At 58.4% G+C, this 27,118-nt stretch overlaps 15 protein-coding genes across 15 annotated transcripts; 9 read left to right on the forward strand and 6 right to left on the reverse strand.

The window, feature by feature from the left end:
* Positions 1-110: 110 nt before the first annotated feature.
* On the forward strand, positions 111-1,172 carry MRET_1129 (cytochrome-b5 reductase; the record flags this gene model as incomplete). Its single annotated transcript, XM_027627756.1, has 1 exon — positions 111-1,172. The coding sequence occupies one exon, from the start codon at positions 111-113 to the stop codon at positions 1,170-1,172; it is 1,062 nt and encodes a 353-aa protein (XP_027483954.1).
* Positions 1,162-3,360, reverse strand: MRET_1130 (conserved oligomeric golgi complex subunit 4; the record flags this gene model as incomplete). The annotated part of the gene is made up of 1 exon (XM_027627757.1): positions 1,162-3,360. One exon carries the CDS (start codon positions 3,358-3,360, stop codon positions 1,162-1,164), a length of 2,199 nt encoding a protein of 732 aa, XP_027484018.1.
* Positions 3,361-3,460: 100 nt separating this feature from the next.
* MRET_1131 (3-hydroxy acid dehydrogenase/malonic semialdehyde reductase) lies at positions 3,461-4,270 on the forward strand (the record flags this gene model as incomplete). Its single annotated transcript, XM_027627758.1, has 1 exon — positions 3,461-4,270. The coding sequence occupies one exon, from the start codon at positions 3,461-3,463 to the stop codon at positions 4,268-4,270; it is 810 nt and encodes a 269-aa protein (XP_027484019.1).
* On the reverse strand, positions 4,200-6,731 carry MRET_1132 (spindle assembly associated Sfi1-like protein; the record flags this gene model as incomplete). The annotated part of the gene is made up of 2 exons (XM_027627759.1): positions 4,200-4,332; positions 4,357-6,731. 2 exons carry the CDS (start codon positions 6,729-6,731, stop codon positions 4,200-4,202), a joined length of 2,508 nt encoding a protein of 835 aa, XP_027484016.1.
* Positions 6,732-6,806: 75 nt separating this feature from the next.
* On the reverse strand, positions 6,807-7,400 carry MRET_1133 (pre-rRNA-processing protein TSR2; the record flags this gene model as incomplete). The annotated part of the gene is made up of 1 exon (XM_027627760.1): positions 6,807-7,400. The coding sequence occupies one exon, from the start codon at positions 7,398-7,400 to the stop codon at positions 6,807-6,809; it is 594 nt and encodes a 197-aa protein (XP_027484017.1).
* Positions 7,401-7,496: 96 nt separating this feature from the next.
* MRET_1134 (programmed cell death 6-interacting protein) lies at positions 7,497-9,491 on the forward strand (the record flags this gene model as incomplete). The annotated part of the gene is made up of 1 exon (XM_027627761.1): positions 7,497-9,491. One exon carries the CDS (start codon positions 7,497-7,499, stop codon positions 9,489-9,491), a length of 1,995 nt encoding a protein of 664 aa, XP_027484014.1.
* MRET_1135 (uncharacterized protein) lies at positions 9,468-12,212 on the reverse strand (the record flags this gene model as incomplete). Its single annotated transcript, XM_027627762.1, has 1 exon — positions 9,468-12,212. One exon carries the CDS (start codon positions 12,210-12,212, stop codon positions 9,468-9,470), a length of 2,745 nt encoding a protein of 914 aa, XP_027484015.1.
* MRET_1136 (ubiquitin-conjugating enzyme E2 G2) lies at positions 12,211-12,780 on the forward strand (the record flags this gene model as incomplete). The annotated part of the gene is made up of 3 exons (XM_027627763.1): positions 12,211-12,475; positions 12,502-12,561; positions 12,587-12,780. The coding sequence occupies 3 exons, from the start codon at positions 12,211-12,213 to the stop codon at positions 12,778-12,780; spliced, it is 519 nt and encodes a 172-aa protein (XP_027484012.1).
* Positions 12,781-12,794: 14 nt separating this feature from the next.
* On the reverse strand, positions 12,795-14,570 carry MRET_1137 (ribosome assembly protein 4; the record flags this gene model as incomplete). Its single annotated transcript, XM_027627764.1, has 1 exon — positions 12,795-14,570. One exon carries the CDS (start codon positions 14,568-14,570, stop codon positions 12,795-12,797), a length of 1,776 nt encoding a protein of 591 aa, XP_027484013.1.
* A 129-nt stretch (positions 14,571-14,699) lies between these two features.
* MRET_1138 (essential protein, constituent of 66S pre-ribosomal particles) lies at positions 14,700-15,935 on the forward strand (the record flags this gene model as incomplete). Its single annotated transcript, XM_027627765.1, has 1 exon — positions 14,700-15,935. One exon carries the CDS (start codon positions 14,700-14,702, stop codon positions 15,933-15,935), a length of 1,236 nt encoding a protein of 411 aa, XP_027484010.1.
* A 72-nt stretch (positions 15,936-16,007) lies between these two features.
* MRET_1139 (DASH complex subunit DAD3) lies at positions 16,008-16,437 on the forward strand (the record flags this gene model as incomplete). The annotated part of the gene is made up of 2 exons (XM_027627766.1): positions 16,008-16,148; positions 16,177-16,437. 2 exons carry the CDS (start codon positions 16,008-16,010, stop codon positions 16,435-16,437), a joined length of 402 nt encoding a protein of 133 aa, XP_027484011.1.
* A 254-nt stretch (positions 16,438-16,691) lies between these two features.
* On the forward strand, positions 16,692-18,125 carry MRET_1140 (protein of unknown function (DUF1769); the record flags this gene model as incomplete). The annotated part of the gene is made up of 1 exon (XM_027627767.1): positions 16,692-18,125. The coding sequence occupies one exon, from the start codon at positions 16,692-16,694 to the stop codon at positions 18,123-18,125; it is 1,434 nt and encodes a 477-aa protein (XP_027483833.1).
* MRET_1141 (NAD-dependent histone deacetylase SIR2) lies at positions 18,122-19,513 on the reverse strand (the record flags this gene model as incomplete). Its single annotated transcript, XM_027627768.1, has 1 exon — positions 18,122-19,513. The coding sequence occupies one exon, from the start codon at positions 19,511-19,513 to the stop codon at positions 18,122-18,124; it is 1,392 nt and encodes a 463-aa protein (XP_027483832.1).
* A 41-nt stretch (positions 19,514-19,554) lies between these two features.
* On the forward strand, positions 19,555-21,671 carry MRET_1142 (R3H domain protein; the record flags this gene model as incomplete). The annotated part of the gene is made up of 2 exons (XM_027627769.1): positions 19,555-20,872; positions 20,899-21,671. 2 exons carry the CDS (start codon positions 19,555-19,557, stop codon positions 21,669-21,671), a joined length of 2,091 nt encoding a protein of 696 aa, XP_027483831.1.
* A 337-nt stretch (positions 21,672-22,008) lies between these two features.
* Positions 22,009-27,060, forward strand: MRET_1143 (uncharacterized protein; the record flags this gene model as incomplete). Its single annotated transcript, XM_027627770.1, has 1 exon — positions 22,009-27,060. The coding sequence occupies one exon, from the start codon at positions 22,009-22,011 to the stop codon at positions 27,058-27,060; it is 5,052 nt and encodes a 1,683-aa protein (XP_027483830.1).
* Between the last annotated feature and the right edge of the window lie 58 nt (positions 27,061-27,118).

The following is a 27,118-nucleotide window of genomic DNA, read 5'->3' on the forward strand; positions in this document are numbered from 1 at the left end:
TGAGCGCACGGTCACTCATGGTGGTTGGCCCCGACCCCTTGGATGGATGACTAATTGATGCATTGCCCTGGCAGGGCAGGTGGCGCCTTCTCGCACAGGAGCAGGCATCGATGCAGCGAGCTTTGCCGCGTGGTGCACGCGCCATAGCGCTGGCCACCCCCGTCTGCTTGGGTGCGTTCTATGTGACGCAGCAAGCACGACAGAGCGACGAAGGCCCTTTGCCGTATCGATATGCGCCGCTTCTGTTGGGATCGACGAGCTTACTGCCGTGCCAAGCAGCTCGCGCATTTGAGTCGGATGAGCGTGCGATGCATCGTCATTTGCACTTGGTGTCCAAGAAGCCACTGACACTGGGTCGCGACTGTATCCCGTTTGCGATTTACTCGTACTACATCAAAGAACCCACTCTTCAAGTGGAGCGACCCTATACGCCTCTGGCCATACTGAGTCGGAGCGATGCATGCTCACTCGACATGCTCATCAAGCGCTACGCTGACGGAGAACTATCTCGATATTTGCATCGGCTGCGTCCGAATGCTCCTGTGTATGTTCGTGGCCCTGAAGTGACGTGGCAACTGCCATCTCATGCCAAGATGCCGGACGAGATTGTCATGATGGTAGGCGGCACATGCGTCGCGGCTTCTCACCAGCTCTTGTCCAATGTGCTTGATACCCGTGATCCGGCTACGTCACCTAGGCTCACAGTCTGGTATGCAGCGTCTTCGCTGGATGCATTGCAGGCTGTGCCTGACATGGTCCGCTACCTGAAGCAATATCCTGAGCATGTGCAATTGCGTTTGTGGGTGGAACGCATGCCGCGGCATTCACAGCAGGCCGACTTATGTACAGCCACAGGCATACCCGTTGGTGCACGAGTCCGACGGCTCGACACAGCTACATGGCTTGGCCGCCTTTGGTCACGCCGGCCTGTGCATGAATTGGTGGTGGATGGCGTAGCTGTGCCTGTACACAGTGGGCGTATTTCTCTTGAGGATATCCAGACGCGACTTGCTCATTCCGAGGTGTGGCGTCGTCTAGTGCTCGTGTGTGGCCCTGACGGGTTCGTGCATGCACTCGCCGGTCCCAAGGCGCGCGATCTACTATCGCAGGGTCCGCTTGGTGGTATGTTGCGAGCCTCTGGTTATACAGAAGCAGAGGTATTCAAGATGTGACACGCAGTGCACGCACGTTCTGAACTTCGGCAGGCGTCAGTTGCCATGAGATGCCGCTAGACACGCCAGCCTCGTAGGCGTCGCTCGTGTCTGTTTCTTCCTCGTCCATATTGAGGACGTACGATACCTGTTGCAGTCGTAAGAACTTGTCCCGAAGGCCCCAAGGAGCCCGCTCGCTCAGCATGGTGAGCACACCACGCACGTCCTTGTCGAAGCGCAGGGCACCGAGCTCGGTGAAGGTCAGTTGGAATACAAGCTGTTCCCAAGGCCGCACGAGCGCATCTACGGCCATGGAGAAGAGCGAGGCATAGTTTGACTCGGTCAGTTGATCTCGATAGCCCGTCATGAGTGCGTCCCATCCAGTGCGCAGACGCTCCGTCAATGTGTGAGCCTCTGGCAATTGGCCATACGACGCTTCGTTCAGCTTGTAGTTTAGGTCACGGAAGATGTCCGACAGCAGGGCTTGGAGTCGGGGCTCTACCAAAGCGCGGTACAGCTCGTCTATTTCGAACTGCAGCGCCGTCCGAATTTTGGGTGAGAGCGTGCCAAGACGGCTCACGATACCTTGCGCGATAGCGAGGGGGCTGTCGGCATCACCGCCTGCAAAACATGATTCAAGGAACGAGGGTTGCGACAAGAGCGCCAGGATACGGTCTGAGTAGGAAGCCGATATGTCCAGGACATTGAGATAGACACAGAGGGTCGTACGTACTTCGCGCGCAGCCGCCGCACGACGTGGACCGTCCACGAGGCGGGAAATGTTCAGCGCACGGCGGCATCCATCCATCCGCAGCACGACGATTTCCACAAAGTACGTCTCGACCATGGCCACCGCCTGAGACACGATGCGCTCAGCGACATCGACGGACGACGTGGACAGTGAGCGAGAAAGCACGGTACGCAGGGCAAAGAACATGTCATCAGGCAGGGAGCTCGCGTAGGGGAGTGACTGCACGTCGGGTGTATCTAGCATGTGGACTTGCTGTACATTCGCCTGCAAGGCATACATTTGTAGCGGCACAAACACGTGAAGCATGGTGTCCTGGATGGTACGCGCCAGGCGTCCATCGAATACGGCTGCGTCCGTAGGTAGTGTGGAGCGACGCAAGAACTGCATCAAGAGGGACCACTGCGCGCTAAATGACACCATTTCATTGAGGAGCGCGTCCACAGCGAGATACTCGGATCCACCGCCGCGGTGGTGCTCGTATATGCGTCCGGGTGTGTACGGCGAAGCGCGAATCGTTTCGAGAGGTGTGAATCGCTCATCTTGAGCGTCGCGGACGAGCTGATCCACGTTCCGCTCGGCGCGCCAAGCCTCTAGAATGCGCAAGGCGAACGAGGACCACACGCGCTCTAGCGCAGGCCACACGCCTTGCATAAAGTCGCAGTGGCCGGGCTGTCCCAGCAGCTGATCCACCACGGGCTGATGCTTGCTGATAAAAACAGCGAGGTACTCGTGAAGTGCTGTCCACAGCATGCCGAAGAAGAGGGGATTCGCCGAGGGCGAGCGCAGGCGCTCTTCGAGCTCATGGCCGTACGCTTCGAGAAGCGAGCACGCAAATGCACTATAAGCAGCCAGGCCCTGCTCATGTGCATGGATGGCAGCGAAGTATGCAAGGAAACGCGTAGCTTGAGCTTCGTCGCGTGCGTTGGCATAATGAGCGAATTGCTGTGCCATCTTGTCGATGAGGGAGGCGCGCAGATGAGCCAGGAGCTGAGGTGGTGCGTCAGGGTGCATGGCTGTAGGCACGACTGTGCGGACAAAGTCGCTGTGCAGTACGTCTGCAGGGACGCTCGACGCATGCTGGCAATGGCGAACACAGGCATCCCAATCGAGGCGTTCGAGGGCGTCGGCGAGCGCACCTAGCGATGTACGCAGCTGTACCGCCTCGTTGCACCATTGTAGGGAGAGCTGAATTCGGTTCCCTTCTTCGTAGAGCACATTCAAGTCGTGATACAGCTGCTGCGCCGTGTGTGTCGTGGACTGGAAGCGCGACTCGATGGCGTGCGCGTGTCGCTGAGCCCGATGAAGAGGGGGCGCCGTGTGCTCATGCACGACCGTATCAGATTGCTGCAGCGCTTTCGTGGCCTCTTTCACAAGCGCTTCCATGCGATGCTTTTGCGTTCGCTCATCGTGCTCGAGTTGGCGCAGGGCGACCTTCACCTCGTCCGCCACTCGGGCCATGCGCAGCGTTGGGGAGGCAAGCGGCGAAGGAGGGCAAGGTATCACGTGATGGGAGGAGGAGACCAGCGATGCACGGGCCCCTGCTAGGCTTCCGTCCACAATGAGCGTCACTTGGAGTTCGCGACTGCATGACAAGGTTGTGTTCGTGACGGGCGCCTCGTCCGGCATTGGCGCTGCTGCCGCTCAGCTGTTTGCGTACGCGGGGGCGAACGTCGTGCTGGGCGCGCGTCGCATCGAGAAACTCGCGAGCGTGCAAGCCGCCTGTGAGCGTGCGAATGCGGACGGTGCTACGGGGCATGGCGGCCGCTATGCGGTGCTTGATCTCGATATGCGTAACGCACAGAGTATCGAGTCTGTTTTGCAGCGTATGCCGTCGTGGGCGTCGGACGTTGATGTGCTTGTGAACAATGCAGGCCTCGCCTCCGGCACCGCCCAGGTGGGCGACATTCGGCGTGAGGACGTGGATGCGATGCTCGACACCAATGTGCGTGGTCTCATTGAGATGACGCAGTTGTTTGTGCGCATGTTCAAGGCGCGCAATCGCGGCCACATCATCAATCTCGGCTCCATCGCCGGTATGGAAGCGTATCCAAGCGGTTCGATCTACTGCGCGACGAAATTCGCCGTGCGTGCGTTTACGTCCGCGCTGATGAAGGAGCTGTACACGACGCCTATCCGTGTCACCAACATCCAGCCGGGGATGGTCGAGACGGAATTCAGTCTTGTGCGGGCCTATGGCGATCAGACGGCCGCCGACAAGGTATATGTGGGCATGGAGCCGCTCCGGGCCGAAGACATTGCGGAGGAAATCGTCTGGGCCGCCAGTCGTCCTGATCACGTCAATATTGCTGAGCTGACGGTGCTGCCCGTGCAACAGGCAGGACCGTACCATGTGTCTCGGCGCACCTAGCCTGGAATCGCGGCGGCACGCGCGGCACATTCGATAGGCGGGCGCGTCGGCCCTTGAGGCGCCTGTGTGAGTAGAGCGGTACGTACGAAATCCACCGTGTATCGCGCTGGTACATGGCGCGCGCGCGCCATGCGTCCCAAGCGTCGCGCCCGGCCGTGTCGAGGCCAAAATGGCGCGCTGTGCGTCGATGGCGCGCTGCTTGTGTGGCCCGCCGCCAACGGCGTAGGACAAGTCGCTGGCGCTGGCACCGCCGTGCCCGTAGCATAGGCACGCACGCGGAAGCTTCTGTCCAGCGCGCCCAGCACACACGCAGTATCGCGCGTCGTCGAAGAGCCAACGTCTCGAGCTCCGGCGCTTGCAGACAGAGCTGCGCATACACATCGCGCCACTGCCACCAGGCTCGCGTGACACGGGCCGATGTCCACAGCGCATACGCTTGCTGGAGCGCGATGCGATGCTCGCGTCTCGCGGCCCATGCATCCCACGCGCGACGGAGCTGCCTGTGCGCAGATCCACGCCGGGTCTCGTGCCATGTGACGGCGGTGTGTTCCATGGCACGGCACAGCGCGCGTCGTGTACGCCACTGCCCCCAGCCCGCACGAAGAAGCAGCGCATCATGCACGAGGCACGCCCGGCCTGCCCGATCGCGATGCGCCGCGAGTTTGGACGTCCACCGGCGCCAGGCCTCGCGCTGTCGATGCGCATGCTGTTGAGCGAGCACGAGCGCCTCGCATGACTGCGAGTGGCGCTGACTCGCATACGACACACGCCAAGCGGACCAGACGCGACGAAGAAGCTGGTCCGTATAGTGATGCGCCGCACGCGTCTCCCGACGGCGCTGCAGCGCTTGCGTCCACGCACGCCAGCGGCGCCGGAGAAGATGGTGGGTCTCGACGTCCTCCGCGCGTGTCCATTCCTGCTGCACATGCCGCCATCTCGCTTTCCATGCGTGCCAGGCCATGTAAAGACAGCGCCACGTGAATGTGCCTTGGGCCGCGCGCTCTTCGCGCAGCTGCGCGTGATATCGGCGCGACCAGGTGTGCCATGCATGGCGCACTACGCGCGCATGGGTGCGGTGCGTGAGCTGCATCACGAGCGCCTGGCGTGCCATGGTGCGCTCGGTGTATGTGAGCCACCACGCATTCCATGCATGACGTAGCGAGTGAGCCGTGCGCACGGCGTCAATGCCAACGAGCTGTGTGCGAACACGCCACGTCATCCAGGCAGCATGCCGTACGCGCTCGTCCACGCGCTGCGACACCTGCCGGCCGTGGTGGTGGCGCACGAGGTGTTGCGCTAGGCTGGTGCGCCACATGCCCCATGCTCGACGAAGCGCATGGTGTGCACGTAGACGCGCAGCTAGCAGCATGTCATGTGCGTCGCTACGCCGCTCGCCTAGACGCAGGCGCCATGCGACCCATGCGCGCGACGCGAGGCGCTGCGTGAGGTATCGTGAGAACAGCGAGGCTTTGGGCGAAAGGTGAGCCAGCCGTTCCATACGTGCGCGCCACGCATGCCATGCGCTAGCGAGCGCGCGAAACGTGTCGATCGCAGTCGCTGTGTGCGCGAGCCACGCGTGCTGCCACAATGTCCAAGCAATGCGCTGCAGTCGGTCACACTTCTTTGCATGCCATGTGTGCCATCCGACGGCCAGGGCGCGATGCTGCGCGTCTCGCCGCTGGGCATGCCGATGACCAACGGCGAGGCGCCACGACGTCCAGGAAGCACGCGTCAGCCTGGTCCTATGCATGGCATCCGCCTCCCTGACGGATTGCACGTGTCGCTCGCGTGCGTCGCGCCAATGCACCCAAGCGGTCCACACCGAGACGCGCTCATGGGTGTGCTTGGCGCGCGCGTACATATGCGCGAGATGCTGCGTGCGTGCGAGCCACTGATAGAGGTACCGCCTTTGGACGCGTCGGCGATACGTGTCCCAGCGGCGCTCAAAGTGCGGACGACGCGTGGCTGGCTTCCATGGCGTGCTGGACAGGACCACGGGCGCCCTCGTGTCCACGGAGAAGGACGACTCGTCGTCCAGCGGCTCGAGACCGAGTCCCACGCGAATCGTGTCCCATCGTTCTGCCCACGTGTGCCCTCGCACTTGCACGAGCGAAAGCAGTGTATTCCACAGGCGCGCATCGATCGATGCCTGTGCCTCGGGTGTGTACGAAGCGCGGAAGTCGTGCATGATCGGCGCTACGAGCGCCGTATCCTGACGACATACATTGTACGCGTGCTTGAGCTCAGAAAAACTCGTAGACGCCGGCGGGAGATGGCGGATCACGGCATTGAAGAACGCCACTTCCACATCGCGCAGAGCAAACGACGAGGCGAGTTGTGCGAGCCTGGCAGGCTCCGTCTCGCGCCTTGCGCCTCGCCACGGAAAAAACATGCTCGACGAAAGGGCCGACGCACTCTCGTCCAGCATGGCGCTCGAGGAGGCATCCTGCCACAGCGCCATCCGTCGTCGTCGTCAGCGGATGACGCGTCCGTCGCGCGCCGCTGCACCTCCACATCATGACCCTATCGGCGTCTGCTACGTACGCCGGCGCGGCTGGACCATTTCAAAGCCATCCTCGTCCACGATGCGCTCCTGCTTCGGCGCGGGTTCAGCGGGACGCGCGCTTGGCTGCGCAGGGCGCTCGTCGTCAGAGGCCTCGTGGTCGTCGATCATGTCAAAGCCGTCCTGCACCTCCGCGCGCTGGGCCTTGGCGCCTGTGCGTGACAAGGTCGACTCGAGCTCGGCCAGGATGGTATCGCCTTTGTCCTCGAGAAAGATGCCCGTGTGTACTAGGCAAATATGCCCCGCCATGAGCGCCGCGCTATCGTCCTCCAGCTCACAGTCGAATTCCTCCATCACATAGCTCTCTATGAGCTCGGTCAAGTCATCCAGATCCGGTCTCGTGCGCGCTCCGTGATTGCCGTATTCGTCGCACAAATGCGACAGTAAAAAGGCGCGCTTCTCTTCCGAGAATTCTCCGCCCCACTGCTCCTGCACAGCCTGCCGCAGCGCCGGCCACAGCTGCAAGAGAATGTATACGCTGCGTGCGAATTGCAGTTGCTCTTTCGTGGGCGTGTCCACGGCCTCGTGGGCGTCGTGGACCGCCGCAGGCGGAGGAGCGGCGGCCATCGTGAAAAAAAGTGGAGAGGCACTGGACGCCGGCGCCGCCTTGGCCGCCGCGTCCTTCGAGTGGAGTGTGGCGGTCGATCGAGGCGGTGCCTGAGCATGCCCAATGTGCTGGGTCTGCCCTACCCACAGACGGCGCCCGTGGATGTGCGCGATGGTCTGCGTGCGCACCTGCATACCAACTTTCCCGATATCGATCCTCAGCTATTCGAGCGCGATATAGAGGCATGGCAAGATCTGCGTAGCAAGTGCGTGTCGAGCGTCGCGCCCACGGGGCCATCGCCGCTGCTGCGGGACTATGCGGCGCAGCTGGATTGTGCGGCGCGCATGCTGAAGAACGAGGCAGGCACGGCCTTTCCTTGGGCACCGGGCTTTTCCCATGCGCCTCCCCTGCAATGGCACGAGAGTATCGCGGCGGAGCGAGCGTATGTGCTGCTGTGGATCGCAGCTGAGCATGCGCAGAGTGCGTCGTGGGAGTCGCGGAGCACGAGCGAGAGTCTCAAGCGTGCCGCGAACGAGTTCCAGCTCGCAGCTGGGTGCCTCGCGCACATGACGACGCTGCCTCTGCCTGCGCCGCTGCAGGACCAGGTGCCGTGTCTCCGCTTCTTGATGCTCGCACAAGCGCAGGAATGTTTTTGGCAAAAGGCTGTGCAAGATGCGCTGAAAGACACGACGATCGCGAAACTGGCGCAAGGCGTGTCCACGCTGTACGCTGACAGTGTGGCGCTCGCGCCGCCAGCGGCTCTGCCGCCGGACTGGCTACAGCACATGGAGTGCAAGCGGTGGCACTTTGCTGCGGCTGCCATGTACCGGAAAAGCTGTGATGATCTCGCGCAGCGCCGGCACGCCGATGAGCTCGGGCGACTGAGGCTGGCCGCGTCGTACGTCGAGCGTGCGAAGCGCGCTGGCACGCGAGTTGTCGCGACGGCGGTCGTGGACGACGTCCAGTCTCTGTACGATATCATCCACACGAATCTCGTCCGCGCCGACAAGGACAATGAGCTGATTTACCTGGAAGCGCCGACGAATGCAGCGCATTTGCCCGACATCGGCACCGCCCTGCTGGCTACGGAGCGGTGTCCGACGCCCGTCGAGGCGCCCGTGGCGTATTTGGAGCAAGGCCAGCAGGAGGCGTGGTTCAGGCGGCTTATGACGTATGGCGTGGACGTCGCCGTGCGGCTGTACGCGGACCGCAAGGCGCAGTTGCTGGAGCACACGCTCGAGGCGACGGCGTCGCGCCTCGATGCACAGCTCGAGGCGGCCCTGTCGACCATGCAGATGGCTGAGACGCTGCAGCGCCTCGATCGGCCGCAGCGATTGCCGACGCACTGGCACGAGTATGTGAGCGGCATCGCGGACGGCGGTGTACGTGCGCTCGAAGAGCTCATGCAGCGCGTCGTGCAGCTCGCCGACATGTGCCGCGCCGCGTATGAGCAGGCGCGGCCCTACCACGACGAGGCGCTCCTCAGCGAGTACGACACGGCCCTGTCCGAGGCGCGCAGGAGCGATCACCGAGTGCGAGCGAGCCTCGATCAGGTGGCGCCGCTCGCGCACATCATGGAGCGCGGCATGACGGCCCTCCATGCGTGGGCGATGCCTACGATCCGGGACCTGCAGCGCGCGTGTGAAGCTCATACGGACGACATTCGGGGCATCCACGCGATGATGGAGCAGCTCCGCGACGGCGCGCAGGCCCGTCGCCGACTTGTGCTGCGGGCGCGCGCCGAGATGGACAGCGACGACTTGCGCGAGACGCTGCTGCATATGGTCCGTGCGAGACAGGTCGGCGACGCCGTGCCGGCCGCCGCGTTGGACGACGTTTTGGCCACGTCGATGCAGCGCTACGACGTCTACGTGCGCGATCTGCAGCGGTGCGAGTCCGAGCAGCAGGAGCGCATGAGGCACCTGAAGCAGGCGCTCATGCGCCTGCTGCGGCAGGCCGACGTGGCGCACGCGCTGGATGCGCAGGCCGAGGCCTGGCATCGTGTGGAGGAAGCGTATGGACAGTGGGCGGCGCTACGGCAGCACGTGGCAGAAGGCCTGGTCTTTTACGAGACGCTGCACGACCGACTACGGCGTCTCGCGGACGTCTAGCGGCGGGGTATACAGGCGCGCGAGGGCCAGTGGATCGCGGATGGCGTGCAGATGGCGCACGTGCTGCGCTCGCTCCCAGGCGGCGTCAGAGAGCGTGGGCTGCGGCGCGTGCATCCACGCGTCCCAGCACGCCGGCTCGTGGGGCTGCGCTGGCGCGTCGAACAGCGCGAGAACGCGAGGCACGTCGATCGGCGTGCCATGCAGCGTGTCGCTCACAAACGCCTGGACATTCGCGAGCGTGGTCAGGGCCTGCTCACACTTGAGAGGCGTCGCGCGGTCATGCGCAGGCACAAGCTCGTGGAGCCATGCGTGCGGCGACATGTGCGTGATCCAGTGCGCAAAGACGCACGCTCCAGCGACAATGTCATGCACCATACGAGACGTGGGCGCATGCAGCACGAGATCGAGCACCGCGTCGCTGCGGACGTCGGCCGGCCGCGCCCCGGCGGCGGTGCAGTGCATCGCGGTGTGCAGGACTCGCTCCAGGAGGCGGACGAGCGTGCGCAGCACATGCGCGAGGCGCCACACAGAGGCTGCGGCGAACGAGGCGCTCGTCGCGCCGGCCGCATGGATCTCGTCCAGTCGCGCACAGGTCGCGTCTGTGCGTGCCGCACACAGCGTGTGGTGCATCTGAGCCAGCTGCGAGAGCGTGTGCGCGCGCTGTTGGAGGCAGAGATGCGCACTGCACGTAGCGAGCGCCTCGACCAAGGGACACAGCCGCACACTTTGGGCGAGCGAGTGCGGGTCGTAGCCCAGGGCATGCTCCGTCGCATGCACGACGTCGGCGATCATCGCAGGCGACAGCTCGTGATGCGTTCGCGCATACATGGCGACGTCCATCGGCGACGCGTTGCGCAGGAGCGACAGCGCGAAGAGCGCGCCCAGCGACGGCACATCGGCGCGACTCACAGGCAGCGGGACCATGCGCAGGGGCCTGCTTGGGCCGAGGCACATGCAGGCTAGCACGCCGCACGGCGAGAGCGCCATAGCGGAGCGCATGAGCGCCTGCTCAGGCATGCTTTGGTCGAGGACCGACCATGCAAACGTCCGGGTATCCAGCACGGCCCATACCTCGCGGCCCATGTTGGGTATGTCGAAGGCGGTGGCGTAAATGCGTCCCGCGTACGGCAGCGGCGACGATTCGGGAAGCAGGCTCGAAATGACCATGCCTGGTATATGCTCGACGGACCGCACCGTGATGCGCCACGCACGATAGGCGTCGTCGACAGCGCGAGACGGGTCGGGCAGCGACTCAAAGATGCAGCGCAATTCATCCATGCGCCGCGACTGACTCCGACGCACGTTCCAAATGTAGAGCGACGTATTGCACAGCGATGTGCTCGACGACAGCGGATCGAACGACGACTCATCTGTGGCGAGCGCAAACACCAGGACGAGGGAGCCGTCGAGCAGGCACGACCACGTCATGGCCGTGAGCATGAGGTAGGCATGACTTGTGCCGCAGATCGAGTCTTGCGGCGACCGCATCGTGAGCGGCGGCTCGGGATTCACGATGAAGCACGACAGTTCGCCATGCAAGTCAAACGTGAGCTCAGAGACGTGCATAAACATGACAGAGCCATGCGCATAGCACTGGTACGCCACGAACAAGATCGGCTCATTCGGGAGGGCTGTGATGGACATGTGCCGGATGTCGAGCGTCGTAAACATCTTGTGCAGCGTCGTCGGCTCATAGTGCGTCGGAAGCGGATAGATGCCTGGCACATGGAGCCATCCGACGTGCATCCGGAACGGCGCCTGCTCGTTCGCACGGTGCACAAACACCACATGGCCGACGTGGGAGACGAGGATGCACGCCTGCTCCGACGCCATCCTATCACTCGGCACACCGGCAGGCGGCACATTCGTCGCTGGACCACACGACGGCGCACGCATGTACGACGCACCGCTCTCGGTGCCCTTCCACATGCGCCCATGATCCAGCCAGTGCAGGCCGATGATGTGGCCGGACAGATGCGTGAACGACGGCACAGGGGAGACGGGAATCCACTGCTTGAGCGACCATGCCGCGATCGAGGCGCCAGGCGCACGGGTCCAGATACAAATCACGCCGTGGTCGTACGGCAGCAAGTCGGTGGCATCAGAGATCGGCTGCGAATACGTGTGGGGCATGGACACGGGCGGCGTCAGCGCAGGCGACTCCGTGCCCTTGCTCTCCGCGAACGCCGGCGTCAAAGGCCGCGCCCGCACCGGCTCAGAAGGAAGCGCTGACGCATCCGACGTAGCGAGGATCGGCGAGACGGAAAAAAAGGCCATGAGCGTATACCCGCACGGACTAAAGCTGACCAGCGCCGGCGCATCCAAGTCGCACGGTGCCTGGCGACCAGCAGCAAAGAGCGGTCCGCGCGTCGGTGGGTGCAGATGCGTCGCGACAGGATCGTCTACCGCACATCCCACACGCTCACTCGGCACGACCACCACACACGCGGCACCATCGTGCACGGCACCGTACGCCACCAGATTCTGCCGCGACCACGCCACGGGCCTGTCCCGCGCCATCGAGCCGTCAAAGCACGCATGCACCCACGCATTCAGGCGGCTTCTCCGTCCTGCCTCCGCCTCCATCGCACACGGTCCACCCAGGCACGACGCTCGCCGGCGCGAGACTCGCTGCGGTCGTGGCCTCTTCATGTCACGTGATACGACACGCCGCCACGAGCGAGGCGGCGCCAGGGGTGTTGGTCGACGACGACTTGCCATGACGACAAGCACACGCAATGCAGCGGCAGCGATCCGGCGCTTGACCATCGAGTACAAGCAGCTGACGACAGATCCAAATACGCTCTTTCCAGCGGTCGGCCCTATCTCGGAAGACAACTACCTCGAGTGGGAGGCGCTGTTGCCTGGCCCCGACGATACGCCCTTCGAAGGCGGCGTATTCAGCGCGCGCCTGTCGTTCCCGCCCACATACCCGCTCGAGCCGCCGACGATGCGCTTCGATCCGCCGATTTTCCATCCGAATGGTACGTCGATGCATCTAACGCGGCAGTGTACCCTGATGGCCTCGTGTGCATTAGCATTCTGCATGCCGCTGGCGATGACCCGAACAGTACGTGGCATGGCGCTCACAGCAGTGTATGAATCATCCGCCGAGCGGTGGTCACCCGTGCAATCCATCGAAAAGATCTTGCTGTCCGTGTTGAGCATGCTGTCCGAGCCCAACATCGAGAGTGGCGCCAACATTGACGCCAGCAAAATGTACCGCGATGACCGCGCGAAGTACGAAGAAACCATCCGCAAGCAGGTGCGAGAGCAATTGGGCCTGTAGCTGCTACGTAGGCACTAATGCCGCCATATCTTGAGCGTGCGATCGCGACCGCCGCTCGCCAGTTTGTCGGCCAGAAAGTCGAGGCAGTACACTTCGTCCTCGTGTCCTGGCAAGTCCACCTTGATTTTGAACGTCTTCAGATTCCACAGCTTGACCGTCGAGTCCTTCGACGCACTCGCGAGCATACGACTGTCACTGCTCCATGCTACGCGGTACACACTCGCGACGTGGCCCCGCAGGTTCGCAATAAATCGGCCCGTCCGTCCATCCCACAACTTGACGCTGTTGTCAAACGACGCAGACGCAATCAGGCGGCCATCAGGAGAAAAGCATACGTGATTGACCGTCTTCTGGTGACCCGTCAGGCGCGCCACGGACTTTTTCGGATTGGGCGCTGTGCCGAGCACTTGAGGAGGCCACACAAACAGTGTATGGTCATCAGAAGCAGATACCAGCATCTCAGGACGAGCCCCATGAGACGTGGCCTCCGCATACCGCTCCTGCGCTACCGCCTTGGTCATCGCATGCAAGTCAGTATAGTCTTGCTTGATGAGTCGAGCCGCGTACGTGCCCTGCACGTCAAACGCACCCGTCCGCAGCACATACTCCGTGGATAGAGCCAGCGAATTCACCCAGTGGGAATGCTCGCTTAATTGGCGAATCATGCGTCCATCCTGGTCATTCCACACTTTGATAGTGCGGTCCGACGACGCCGTATAGATCGCGCCATCACCGCCCCACCGCACGCAGTTCACACTCGCTGTATGCCCGCCCAGCACAAAGTCGACTTGGCGCGAGGCCACGTTCCACACCCGCACCGTGCCGTCCTTCGACGAGCTGGCAAGACGCGGCGCATCCGCATTGCGATGCGCAGGCTCCCAAGCAAGGCTCGTAATCCACTTGGTGTGGCCACGCAGCATGTGACCAGACGGCGCTGCGTGTCGTGCTGCGCGGCGCTCGACGACCGAGAGCTTTCGAGCATCTTGACCAGCACTGGCGCGATGCTCTTCTTCCACCTGCTCACCAGAGCGCGAGCCCCAGCCACGGCGCCCAGGTAAAGGCGGCGTCAGAGCATGCCAAATCCACACTTGGCCATCCATGCCGCCTGTGGCCAGTCGCCGCTCGAGTGGCTCCCATTCAGCACAAAGCACCCAGCCATCGTGGCCCTGTAGCGTATGCAGCGGCGTCTCTGTGTCCATATCCCAGATACGACACACCTTATCGCCGGCACCTGTAGCCAGCAACAAGCCAGACGGGCTAAAGGAACAGCACAGAATGGGCGAGCCATGCCCAGAGAGCGTACTCGAACATCGGGTCACGGCACGTACACGAAACACGGCTTGTGGCTCAAATACGATAGTAAGGCTGTCTTCCATGCCAATACCGAGCTGCTTGGCTACCGTGGAGTTCAGAACATCTCTTTGCAAACTCGTGTTGATAGATATGCGGGTGGGCTGTGACGACGTGGCGTCTGCAGAAGAAGCGAGTAGCACATGAAATGCATACGGAATATCTTCGTCGTCATCGTCATCCGACTTTCTGTTCTGTGCGCGATCTTGACGACGTAGTTCATTGACCAACTTGGCCATCTCGGCCTGGCCCACTTGGGCAGGCAAACTGATCGTAGGACCCAGGAACGTATCATCTTGACCAGACTTGAACTGCACAAGGACATTGGGCATATGGGAGTTTATCAGTCCACTTTCAGACAGCTCTTCATTCGCGCGTCTTTCGGCCTCCGCAGCGAGGCGCTGACGCTTGGCCGACGGTTTCGGCACTTGCGTAGCCATAGCGAACGATGCAAGCTCCACGAAGCGCGCGGCGGCCGCCATTTTTTGAGTGGAGTCCACGTGATGGCAGAGATTTTTGGGCGCTGGACTCAGCGGCTGATCGGGCGTTCTTTTTCTGGTATGACGGCAATGGACGCGGCACCATCGTACAAGGCGTCGCTGCTGTCACACGATGACGCGTTTCATACTCTTCTTAATTTAATACCGGCTAAATTTTACGTACCGGCTGAAGACACTGAAGTGGAATCGAAATTTCAAAAGAACAAGCGCACCAAGAGCGAGAAGCAGAGAGAAGCAGAAGAACGTAAGCTTCAGACAAAGAAAGCCAAACGCGACAAACTGGACCCTGATAATGTCAAAACTGTCGACGAACTGCGCGCAGACAGTCGTGATGACATCGACATTGACTTTGAGGATGACGAGGAGGTGGAAGAGATGGAAGACGCTGATGAGAGCACCTCGGAAGAGCCACCCAAGGAAACTCCCGAGCCACATACCCAACAGCAAAATACACGAAGTGCTAGTATAGCCGAACTGCGTGAGCGACTACATAACAAGATCCAGTCGCTGCATAACAAGCGTCAGCAAAATTCTACCAGTGAAGCTGAGGCACCCAGTACTAAGCAAGAACTTTTGGAGGCTCGCAGGCGTCAGCGGGGCGAGATGCGTGATAATCGACGGCGTGAGCGAAAAGAGGCCAGGCGCCAAGCGAAGAATGGTGCCAAGGCAGTTGAAGCCAAGCCCAGCACTGCATCAGGATCCTCTCGTTCCGCAGGCTTGCTTGTGCATGACCCCTCTAGCTCGGCTGCCAATCATCCGGGACCGTTGGAAGGGAAGCTTTCCTTCAGCCACGTCACGTTTGAGACGACGCAGGCCCCTGACACGGCACGGAAAAATAAGTATGCATTGCCAAGTGATCCTAAGGCCGCTTTAGCCACACTGGAAGCTCGAAAGCGGAAGGAAGAGGCTCGAATTCAAGCGCTCGTGGAGCGTGGCGAGGATGCCACTCAGCTGCACGAAGCTGCGCGAGAAAATGAGCGGTGGGGCAAGGCGCTTGCCGCATCTGAAGGCGTACGCATCCGTGATAATGTGCACCATCTCAAACAGAATTTAAAGCGCCGTGAGAAGTCAAAGGAACGCAGCGCCAAAAGTTGGAATGAACGGCGTAAGGCTGAACAAGAAGCGCAAGCCGCAAAACAAAAGCGACGAATGGAGAATTTGGCTGCGCGCCGCACTGGCAAGAAGCCAGGCGATAAAGTCAAAAAAGGTGCTGGTGCCAAGGCACGCCCTGGCTTTGAAGGCAGTAGTCGCTCGTTAACGGGAGGCAAGGCTTCGCATGGATCCTCGCGTGCCTCGAAGCGGTAGTAGTCTCGGCCGAATAGAAACACAACGCGTCCCCCGTTGCGATGTGGTCGCTGTTTTACGACGACTGCAGTCATGTCGGCGTCGCACGAAGACGCGCAGGAAACACCGGCCAGCGCGGCATTTCAGAATCCATATGATGGGCATCGTAGCTTAACGCCCAGTGAGCAGGAGCTTTTGGGTGAGTATGCGCGCCTGTCCGCGACAACACGAAGGGTACGTGCTGCGCGACTTACGCGTGCAGGTGGCTCAGTTAAGCACACAGCTCTCTTCCAGTACACTACATAACCATGTGCTGAGTGAACTGCGTGCTATTGAGCGAAAGATGGGGCTGGTTCTCACTCTCTTCAAGGCAAGCGTTTGGGCGATCGTCATGCAACAATCAGATGCAGATGAAGAAGCACAGGAGCTTGAATATCAGAGCCGGTATGACATCATTCAAGAAGAACCGGAAGATGAATGGGAGTCTACGGATGCTCCTGATAATCAGGGGTATGGATGGTAGTAAGGACGCGGGCCGTCCGCTGATTAGCATACAGGGTGTATAGTATTTTCCACGTGTCGCTCTCTTCCTATGACGCCTGATGCATACGTGCATGAGTCTTGATGCCTAACTGCACCAGTTGCTTCGTCTTGTGCTGGGCCGGCATGGCTTCTCCGCACAGCCGCACAGCATTCACGTGACAGGTATGGAGCACGGGGCCCAAGCGTTCATGGAAGTGTCACACCAAACACTGACCACCGCCCCAACCACCAAGTATGCCGCATTTGGAAGTGAATGTAGGCCCGGATCGATTTCATATGGAGCCTTGTAGACTCAATGACTCGAGGCACCCGCATGAAATAGATACGGAACACTTTTGTGGTCGCGTGCTGGTCCGCATTTTGGATGCACCAGGCGCGAAAGAAGGGGAGCCGGGTCGGGAATACTTTAACGATCGCACCCGTCGTTTTTGCATCCAGATTGAGGGACGCTTTAAGCAAGAATGGTCTGGTGACGATATCTTGTTTGGTTCTGACTTTGACAAATTCGTCCCGTTCCCAAGGGCTCCCTTCAATGCCGGTATGCGTGTGGCAAGAATGATCGATCCTTGTACATTTTACGAGGAGCACCCACCATCAGGTCGTCCGTATATCATGTCGCCCTATGCTGCATGCATGAATGTATTTTGTGCATGGCCGGCTCCACACCGTCTAGATGACGCTATCGTGGTGTCGCATGATCACGGCGATATGCCTAGTTCGGCCGCAGAACACCAAAACGACGGAGGCATTGTGCCGATTGAACGTATCGGCCATGAGCCTCGTTCAGAAGTCACCGAAAAACGATCGTCTAAATGGCTCCCCACTATTTTAAGTTCTCATAAAGATGATCGAGTCACTGACTCTTACTGGCGCTTTCTCGGCTTCAAAGACGACCCTCTTGTTCAGGCCTATATCCATGCTCACTTACCGGTAGCATCGACAAATTCTCCTGCCGCAACGACAAACACGGCGGTATTGCATGCACCCACTCCGACGCCTTCGCTGATGCGGCCTTCGCCCGTCGTAGCATGTCCAAGGCCACGCAAGCTGCAACAAGGTATTAATACAAGTACAATGATCGCGCTTGGCTCTAGCAACAAGCCACATATGACTCTAATGCGCGGGCACATTGACAGATCAGACACACCAGACTTGCCTGTCTTCCTTTCGTCCAACTTGGTGTTGTCGAAGCACGACACTCATGGATCGCCTGGCATGATCCAGACACCCGTTCCGCGACCTGTCAACACCAATGCTACTGTAAAGATGCTCCAGCAAATGCGCGTGACGCCAAGTCCTGCCAGCTCGTTGGGCTCAGTTCTGTCTCTGGACGACAAGCTGGGGCCATGGCGCTTTAAGGATCCTGGCGCCGATATGATCGAAGACAATGCCTTTATATTCAAGACGGAGAGTGTGCCTGTCTCCAAACGCCGTAAATACTTTGCAGATGAGGCAAACCGAAAAAATTTCAAATATCATCCGGATGTTGTGTATGGTACATCCTTCTTTTCCAATCTCTTTGACTTCAACAGCTTTGACCTCAGCATTGGTCCGGTACATATCAATGTTCATCCCTTTTTCCGTGAGATGCCTATTCGCTATACGTTGCGATCAAAGACCGATGAAAACATCGTGTTCTGTACAGTGTCATTTCAGCTAGTCGACTAATCTGTGATGGTCGTTTCTGTTGCTATATGGTCCGTCTCAGCACCCGGGAAAAGCCATACATTCGAGTCGCCGACACGTGTAGGTGCATCAGGTGCTGCATGCTCACATGGCCATCCAAGTTGTTGGCACAAATACCCGACAATGGGATCCGAATCACCTAGTAATAAGATGTCCATAGCCATGTGAGTAATGGGCGTGCGATTGATCAGAACCGTTGGCACAGAGGGTGGGAAATGCGAGAGTAGATCAGCCACAGGTGCTACTTTTAGTGACGTGCCCATGACCAGAATCAAGTCGACTTGATCTCGATCCGCCAGTACGCAGTGTTCAAATTCATCCGGGAGCTTCTCGCCAAAAAAGGTGATGTCTGGTTTCATAATGCCAAATGCCAGACCGTGGTCATCTTCATCACTCTCATCGATTTTTTGTCGCTTGATTGCCTTGGTCTTTCTTCGCTCTTCGCACATTTTACACATGGGTATACGTTTAGACATGATAGCATCACGAATTTCTTGGCCATCCACTTGGTATTTGCATCGCGGGTCAGTGCACGTGGCAGATGCAAACGAGCCATGACATTGAACTACGCGTTCAATACCAGCTTTTTGCTCCAGAGTGTCAATGTTTTGTGAGTACATGCGTAAAAGTTTTCCATGCTTCTCGATCTCGCGGACAAAGTAATGGGTCGGTGACGGCTCAAAGTTAGCGGGATAAATAGAATGAGCAAACGAATAAAACATGCTGGGATCGCGAAGAAAAGTCTCCTTGTCAAACATGTCAGACGGATCATCTAGTTCATATTTCGATTCTTGTGCAAGTATGGCATAAATACCATCTTTGGAGCGGAAATCCGGTATACCGCAGGATACAGAAATGCCTGCACCGCACAGCACCACAATCCGCTTACTTTTTCTGAGTAATTGAATAGCATCGTCCACCGTGTTGTAATGTGGTAGCTTCTGCCGCTGACGAAGAATTCGAATAAACACCATTTTTAAGATAGGTAAGAGCATGTAGGGCTCCTCGTCGGCTTCTTGCAGCATGGAACGCGGCAACATAACGCCCAAAGAGAGCAAAATATCCAAAATGCGAGATGGATTTGGCATGATATGTCGACGAAGGCATTCGACCATTCCCACCTCGCGCAAATCATGAAGGATGTCAGCCACGTCGTCTGGTGCTAGCGGACCGAAAACGTAGTCTGACGACTCACTCTCATCAGAGCGGCTCGACATCGACGGTGATTGACAAGCAAGGTTTTCACTTTCCATTTCTTCCATGAGCTCCTTTTCAGCTTCTTCCTCCAAATGATCCAAAGCATCCGAATCTAGGTCATCATCGAGTTCTGTGAGTCGTTGGAGTGCTGCCAAATCTTGCGTGTCAGTCATAGTGGAGGATAAAAAATGTGGCACTCCATCCCGCCACTATCATGAGCAAAGGAAAATTGACTCGTGGACGAGGCCAAGGGCGTGGCCGCGGTCGAGGTCGCGGTCGCGGTGGTTTCGTCAGAGGAAGATCTCGAAAGGGTCTTGGAGCCGGTAAAATTGGAAGTCTTCCTTTTGATCTCGCTAGTTTCTCAAAACTTGATGCCACAACGCCAAGCTCTGACAATGATGAACGCGCCCCGGAACGGCAACGCGGTGGGAAGAAAACTCGGGGGCAAAGGGGGAGAAGAGGTGGATCTCATTCTGTTACTTCGCACAATCGTGTCCCATTTAACTATAATACCCGACAAGCGAAACCGCCACTACCTGAAGAAGCAGACAAGCTGCAGGTGGAAAAGGAACTGGGAAAGCAGGAATTCCGAAAGGATTCTTCAGATCATCGAGAAAAATCGGAGGATGAGGAGGATAAAGACGAGGAAGTTGTAATTGAGCCACATAAGAGCTACAAAAAGAGCATTCCTCATCGAAGAAAGTTAGAGGGACTCGTTGTGGATGAGTATAAGCATGTCTCTGAAAAAAGAGAGTACAATGCTATGGCTTTGATAAGACACAGTAACCCTTTACGTCGACCTGTTCTTTTTGTCAGAGCTTCAGGCTCGTTTGATAAATCAGGCGTGCTGGAACCTTCCCCTCCGGATGAGCCTGAGTCACGAGCGGCGACCAAGGAGCCATCTCACGAAAAAGACTTGCTGGAAGCACCAAACTCTACCTATATGCATGCATCAGTATCAGAAGGCAAGGTGGAATCTTCGAGCATGTCAGAGCTTGTTGACAACACGGAGGAGCATGCTGAGGAAGTGGCCATGCCTGATGACGATGAATTCTTGTCGTTTAAGCTTGCTGACCAAATCCTTGAGAGTGGTACGAAAGGAAAACCAGTGAGTGAACAGGACGCAATTTTGGCTGACTGGATGGAAAATGCGATGATGTCTGACACGGATGACGTGACCATGCCAGCATTACATGCCTTTTCCGACCCGTATGGGGAGCACACCACATTGGAAGATATTGCCATTGATGCACAAGAACGTGAGAATACGGCATGGGAAAGTGACAGCGACAAGGAAGAAGATCGCAACAGCGATGAAGATGACGATCCTGAGGATGGCACGGACGACGACGATGATGATGACGACGACGACGACATTTTGGACGAATCGCTTCATGAGCTTATGCTAAGCAAACTCAGCCAAACTAGCTCGTTGCAAGCAGAGCAGTCTGAGGAAGAGCGATTTGACAGCATTTTACGGGGCTCTTTCTCTAACAAGAATCGTCCTGATCCGTCAAGGGTACCAGCTAGAAGTACGTTGCATGGGCTAACATGGCAGAATCGAAAAAGATGCCCGACTTCCGGGATAGTCTCTGGGCCAATGAACTGCAGGAACAATGGGAAAAGGATCGCTCAAAGAAAGCAGCAAAGAAGCAGCAAAGAGCTGCTGCGCGACAAGCAGCCGATTACGATCCTTATCCTAATACGCATGGTCATTATAATTCGACAAAGATAACCAAGAAACAGCGCCGTTTGGAAAACCGTCAACGTCGTGCACAGCTGAAGAGTCTTGCGGACCACGCAGAGGATGGCCAGGTAGTAGCGCAAGCTCCCAAGTCATTCGCCGACATTTGTGCATACATTGACGAATTTCTCTTGGACGAAACTCATACTACCCTCACATTGCCCCCTCTCGGTAAGCGTGATCGTGCGGTGGTGCATAATATGGCTGGTGCATATGCGCTGAAATCCAAGAGTCATGGTAAAGGCACGGAGCGCTTCCCCGTGCTGATGAAGACCTCTCGCACTGGCCACTCCGTGGATTATTCGCGACTTAAGCGCTTGTCTCGCATTCCATTTGCGCTGAGCGAACGGGAGTGCGACGCTCATCCAGGCCTCGGCGGTGGTGGCGTGCGCATCGAAGTAGGCAGGCGACACAAGGATGGCACGCATGTGGGCAAAGGAGCTAAGCAAATCAGCGAAGACAATATTGGCCACAAACTACTGCGTTCTATGGGCTGGTCCTCGGGTCAAGGCATAGGACAGGCGGGTGGACGTACCGAGCCTGTCCAAGCCACTGTCAAGATCACGCGCAGTGGTTTGGGCATGTAACGTCGGCCATCTACCTTTCCATGCAGAGGACATTGTGACCCCCTGTGCTACGATGTCGCCAGCGTGCTGCCTGAGCCTACTTGTCACGGCGGCTGATGCATACCCCGTAGCGCTGCCAGATAAACTACCTGCAGCCCATATTTAGTCATCATACGCCGTTCTCAAGTCCCTGTTGCGCCTCGGCAAGGGCCCTCGCGGCGCGTGGTAGCGACGCGATACTTGGTCACGTGTCAACGAAGGGGTCCTCGATGGAGCGTAACTTGGCTGTTTAGATTTTGTCATCGAATCGTCATCGCATATATTTACGACGTGCTGACACCGTCTTTGCGTCCGTGCTATGGACACTGATACTCCTGGTATCGGGATCAACGAGTTCCAGCACGACGTAGCGTCGCAGCATATGCGTGAACGGGAAATCCTAGAGCACAATGAGCGTGCCATGTGGATTTCTCCGGCAGAGGAGGCAGACCCTCCGCTTCCGCCTGATGCCTTGATCAATGTCCGGCGTGCAAAAAACCGTTTGATCGAAAGCAGCCTTCCTATCGGCACATTGAAACTGGACTTTTGTCCAAGTATTGATGACGCTGACGCTCTGGAGCCTGGAGCCATGAAGGAGAACACAGACGTTGTGTCGAGACGCGAGTCGCAGTCCCTTCACTCTGATATTGCTCTGGAAGAGGATGCATCTCCCGTGTTTGATATGCGCCGATGGCCACTTGCTTCTCCTCCGCCGCAACACTCGCCTCGAGTCCAGTCTCGCGGAGATATGCCGCCGCTGCCGCCAGATGCTGCTTTGCATGTAGCCATCGCCAAGGGGCGCGTGGCTAAGGACAAGTCGAGCATAAAGCGTGTCTCTGACTCTATGGAGGATGATGTGGTGCCCAATCCTGTGCATGATCGCCCCCGTATGCCTCATTCGGCCATCCGGCGAACACGACCCTGGCCAACATCGACGTTCTCGCAGCATTCTCATCGCAGCTATTCACCCGATGATGATGAGCTTCAAAGTGATTATGACCCACCATCTCTCCGTCGCACAGTATCCACTGTCACCATCGTGCGCAAGACATCGACCCGGCCCGATATCGACAGGCTTCCCAAGATGCCGCCGCCTCGTCCTAAACCCCAGACCATGGCGCCGCCGCCTCGTCCTGTCGAGCCTGTATCTTCAACGGAAAATGACTGGTCCACGACTTTTGATTCCCTGGATGCATTCGAGCCCAGCTCGCTCGACTTACTAGGTGAACCAAAACAGATGAAGCCAACAAGTCGGTCTCTTCCTCGGACCACAAGGCCAGACTCATCGACGTCCACAACTCAAATGAGCCAAGAAGATGACTCAGTAGAGTCTGCGTTCGAAGCGCCCCTCAAGGTGCCACCGACGCCTAGAGAACCAAACAAGACTTCGATTCGGTTGCTCTCTCACAATTCCTTGAGCCCAGAGCCTTTATCACCGTCATCCAGCGTTCATCGGTCCATGATGATGCGCGCGCCACTAACACCGTCGTACCCGCTTCGTGATTCGCCGCGCTCATCCGAGCCTACCACTGTGCGCTCCTCGACACAAACGGTGTTGGCCCGAGATATGCGTGAGATCAACGACGTCCACAGTACGCCGTCGACGCCAGCCCCGGCTCACAGTCGAGCTGCTCTGCTTATGACAGATTCCACGCCTGTCTCATCATCTTTCTCTATGCCGTCGGCACCAACGCAATCCATGCCGAATCTGTCCAGCTCGTCAGCCACATCACCACGGTCATCGTCACCGAGAACACAGTTGCCGTCTACGGCGCATGTTTCACCCCCACCCCCACCGTCATGGGCATCTACCCCGCCGTCAGGATCCCCTCCCGCATCACCGCCCATCGTGCAAGGGCCGGCCCCGTATCCTGGCTCTTACCTCTCGCTCATGGAGCGCGTGAAGATGGCAAGCAGCATGAATGCCTCCACGCGTCATTTAGCCGCACGAGGCGTCCCCATGTATGGGTCTGGAATGGATGATTATGTGCAAACCAACCAAGTCTTGACATCACCGGCTCCTGCAGAGATCTACTCTACGGGTGCAAACGTGGATGAGCCTGAAGAGCATCCTGTCGGACAGTCCAAGACGAACGAATCGGAAGCGCCCACAGTGCCATCTAAAGACTCCGTATGGCTCTCTGATTCAGGAGAGGGTCTTGGCGCCACGGTACCGCCTGCGTCAGGTCCTGTGCAGACCATGCCTACCATGGCATCCACACCTTCACAACCACGCTCTGTGCCAGTCTCAGCATCTAATACATTTGCCATGCCTTCTTCGTCGGCCGCAGAGGCGCCGCCGCCGCCATCTATGACAGGACACGAGCCTGCTGAACCTCAGCCTCAGGGTGCAAAGCTGCCACAACCCTTACCAGCATCAGAAGCACCCATGCGGACCTCGGAGCCACCACAGTTCTCGTGGAATATTATGCCCGTGTGGCCTTCGGCGGCCGTAGACACGGCGAAACAGGGTATCCCGGAAGAAGTATCCATGGCTGATACAAGCTCAGCTACGATGTTTGTGCGCTCAGACTCAGAACTGCCTACGGAGGCTATGCGTGATATGAACTTGGTGCAAGAGACCAACGAACAGGCGCCGCCGGCACATGTCAGCGAGCCGAAACCGCTCGACCCATCGGAGCGTGAGGAGCAGCCCAGTTTGGATGAGGTGGCCTGGTCTTTGCTGAGACAACCAAACCCCGAAACCCCCCTTACACAATCGTTGCCTGGCGCGATGCCATCATCCGAACAGCATGAGCGACCAGAATCGAACCCATTTCGTCAGCTGCAGTCCAGCCGCGATCACAGTTTGGCACCAGAGGCGGATCTGGAATCGGATGCCCGGAGCAGCTTGTACACGGACGTACGGACTGCGCAAATGATGCGGAACTCGGCTGATGCGCCGTTGGCTCAGTCTGACGTGAATGAGAATGCAAACGCGGTCTGGGTCAAGGCCTCTGCCCATGACATGAGAGAGACGCTGCATCTTGTGTCCTCGAAATCCGAGGCGAATGTGAGAATGAACAAGGACACACCGGCTCTGGCGTCAAATTACAAGCGCGATGAGTATACGCATGCGGCACCACTGCTTGTGGATGACCTCGCCCCAACACCTCGGCCTTCTCACTCTGTTCTCGGAGCGCAGACGCCTGACAATGAGCGCTGGACGCAGTCGGCTGCCAAAGCGACACCACCGCCTGCGTCGCCTCTGCCATCGGTGCCCATCGTGCGCAACATATCTCATACGCCGATGTCTACGCCTATGACATCATCAGTGCCACCAGAACCTCAATCGGAATTTCTGATCGATCGGCGCTCCAAAACGCCCGTCAATGCTTCAGATTCGCTTTCATGGACACGTCCTTCTCACGCTGGTCAGCTGAGTCCCCCCATTCCTCAAGCTCCGGGTTCTCCGCTCCTAAGTATGCTGGGCTCACCCACCAATACACATTATCCATCAGCCGTCTCACCCACGTCTCAGCGGGCCTTTTCACCCTTGACGTTCGATTCCCCTCGTGTCCCATCAAAGAAGTTGACATACCCGCCAGGCACGCCTGTTGCTGCTGCGTCGCCAAAGGCAGCGCTTCCCGAATCAATCAAGAATGTGGAAACGCCGCCCATTTCTACCATGCCCGATGGCGCTTCGCCGAAAAGTGTGTTCTCTACGCCGTACAGGACAGGGTCAAGCAGTTTTCGCAAGCAAGGAGTGGCGACGCCGTTCGAACCATCCACGCCGCCCATGCCTATTCGAGCGGCGCGGAACCATCTTGCACCTTCCTCGTTGACGGATTCTCCTGCGCCTCAGCAGCAGACGGCTCATCCACCTATTTTGATGCCTGGTGGCGTGAAAGACCTGTCTGACCCCTTGTCAGATTCCTCGCCGCCCCCTGTACAGTTCTACGAAGGAATAGAGCGCAAGATCAGCAAGATCCGTGCTCGCGCGCATTCACCGAGTCAGTATCCAGGCTTGCAGCCACAGCACAGTCATGTGGCGCCATTCGAACTGCAGAACCGGTCGCTCGTCTTCCCGGCAGGCGTTGACCCTCGAAACCCGGGCAGTGGCTTCTGCGTTGAATGCATGATGCGAGATGAAGATATGGCCGATGTTACTGTGATGGATTCAGACGTGTGGGAACGCGCGAGTGATGCCGACTTTTACGAAGCGATGAAGGTGGAGGAATCCATACGGGCCAGGAACAAGGATCCGATGCAGATGCCCGAATTCTTGTCGTTGGCTGTGGCTGGCACTCAAAGCATAAGCCCCAGCACAGAGCTCACACAAGGCAACCTTCGTGAACACACAACGACATCACGGTTGTCTCCTGCGACCAAGGCACGCTCAATCTTTATGTTTGTGTCACAGCAACGTCATATTCTTGGGCTGGAGGCGGACGATGCTGCAACTCCTTCCACTTCGTCGCCATCACGATCGCAAAGTGCACTGCCTGTGATGCCAGCGACAACGGCGCGCCGTGCCGCGCCCCAGTCACCGCGCACGGCACTTGATAAGAGTGAAGCACGCAGCATCACAGGCGCCAGCGATGCCCGCAGCGAGCAGCCCGGACGAAGGCGCAAGTCTTCAGAGACTGTGCGCCGCGCTCGAAGCACGGGCCGATCCCAGCCTGCCTCGCCAGAAACGGATCTTCGATCGTCAAGTCGCACGTCAGGACGTTCAACACCCGTGCGCTCGCCTAGAAAGCGCGCCATGCAAGCTGTCGTCGCGCCCACGATGCGTGGCGAGGCTCCAGATGCAGAAGCAGATTCGCGAATAGAGGTGGGAGACGAGTCTATGACGTCCACTCGCGCCGCTACGCCACCTCGCTCGCCCTCAGGCCCATCAGGCTCAACGCGATCTATGCGTCGACCCACGGGACGCAGTGCATCGCGCCCCGATGTCCCCAAGCAGCAAGGTAGGCCTGCGACGCCGCCTATGCCTTCACCGTCCGCCGACGAATTTGCACCTAAAGTGCTGGCTGGTTTCCCGCGCCTCACGAGTACCCAGTCCCCACAATATGGCCCTGATATGAGCATGAACTCGACGAATGCATCTGGCGCTGACGATACTGCTATGAGTGTCAATCCCGAAATGGACGATGAAACAGACGTCTTGCGCCGAAAGTCGTCTCAGGGTCATTCATTGCGTGGACTTTTCCGCAAGATGGCTCATCGAGGAGATGACGCAGAGAGTATGCATTCACGCAAGAAGCGATCATCCGAATACGCTCCCGATGTGTCATTCGAAGATGATGGTCAAAAATCGTTCTGGAAACGATTGACACGTTCGCCCAAATCGACATCTTCCCACAAATCCGTCAAGCCCAGCTCCACGCCACCCCCACCCGTTCCGCGTCTGCCAACGAGTGAAGCATAGCTGATTATGCCCCAACAGTAATGCTTTTGGCTGTATTCAGGATCTCACTTTCTTTAAC

This window comes from Malassezia restricta, chromosome II, assembly GCF_003290485.1.
Source record: "Malassezia restricta chromosome II, complete sequence".
NCBI classification, from domain to species: Eukaryota; Fungi; Basidiomycota; class Malasseziomycetes; order Malasseziales; family Malasseziaceae; genus Malassezia; species Malassezia restricta.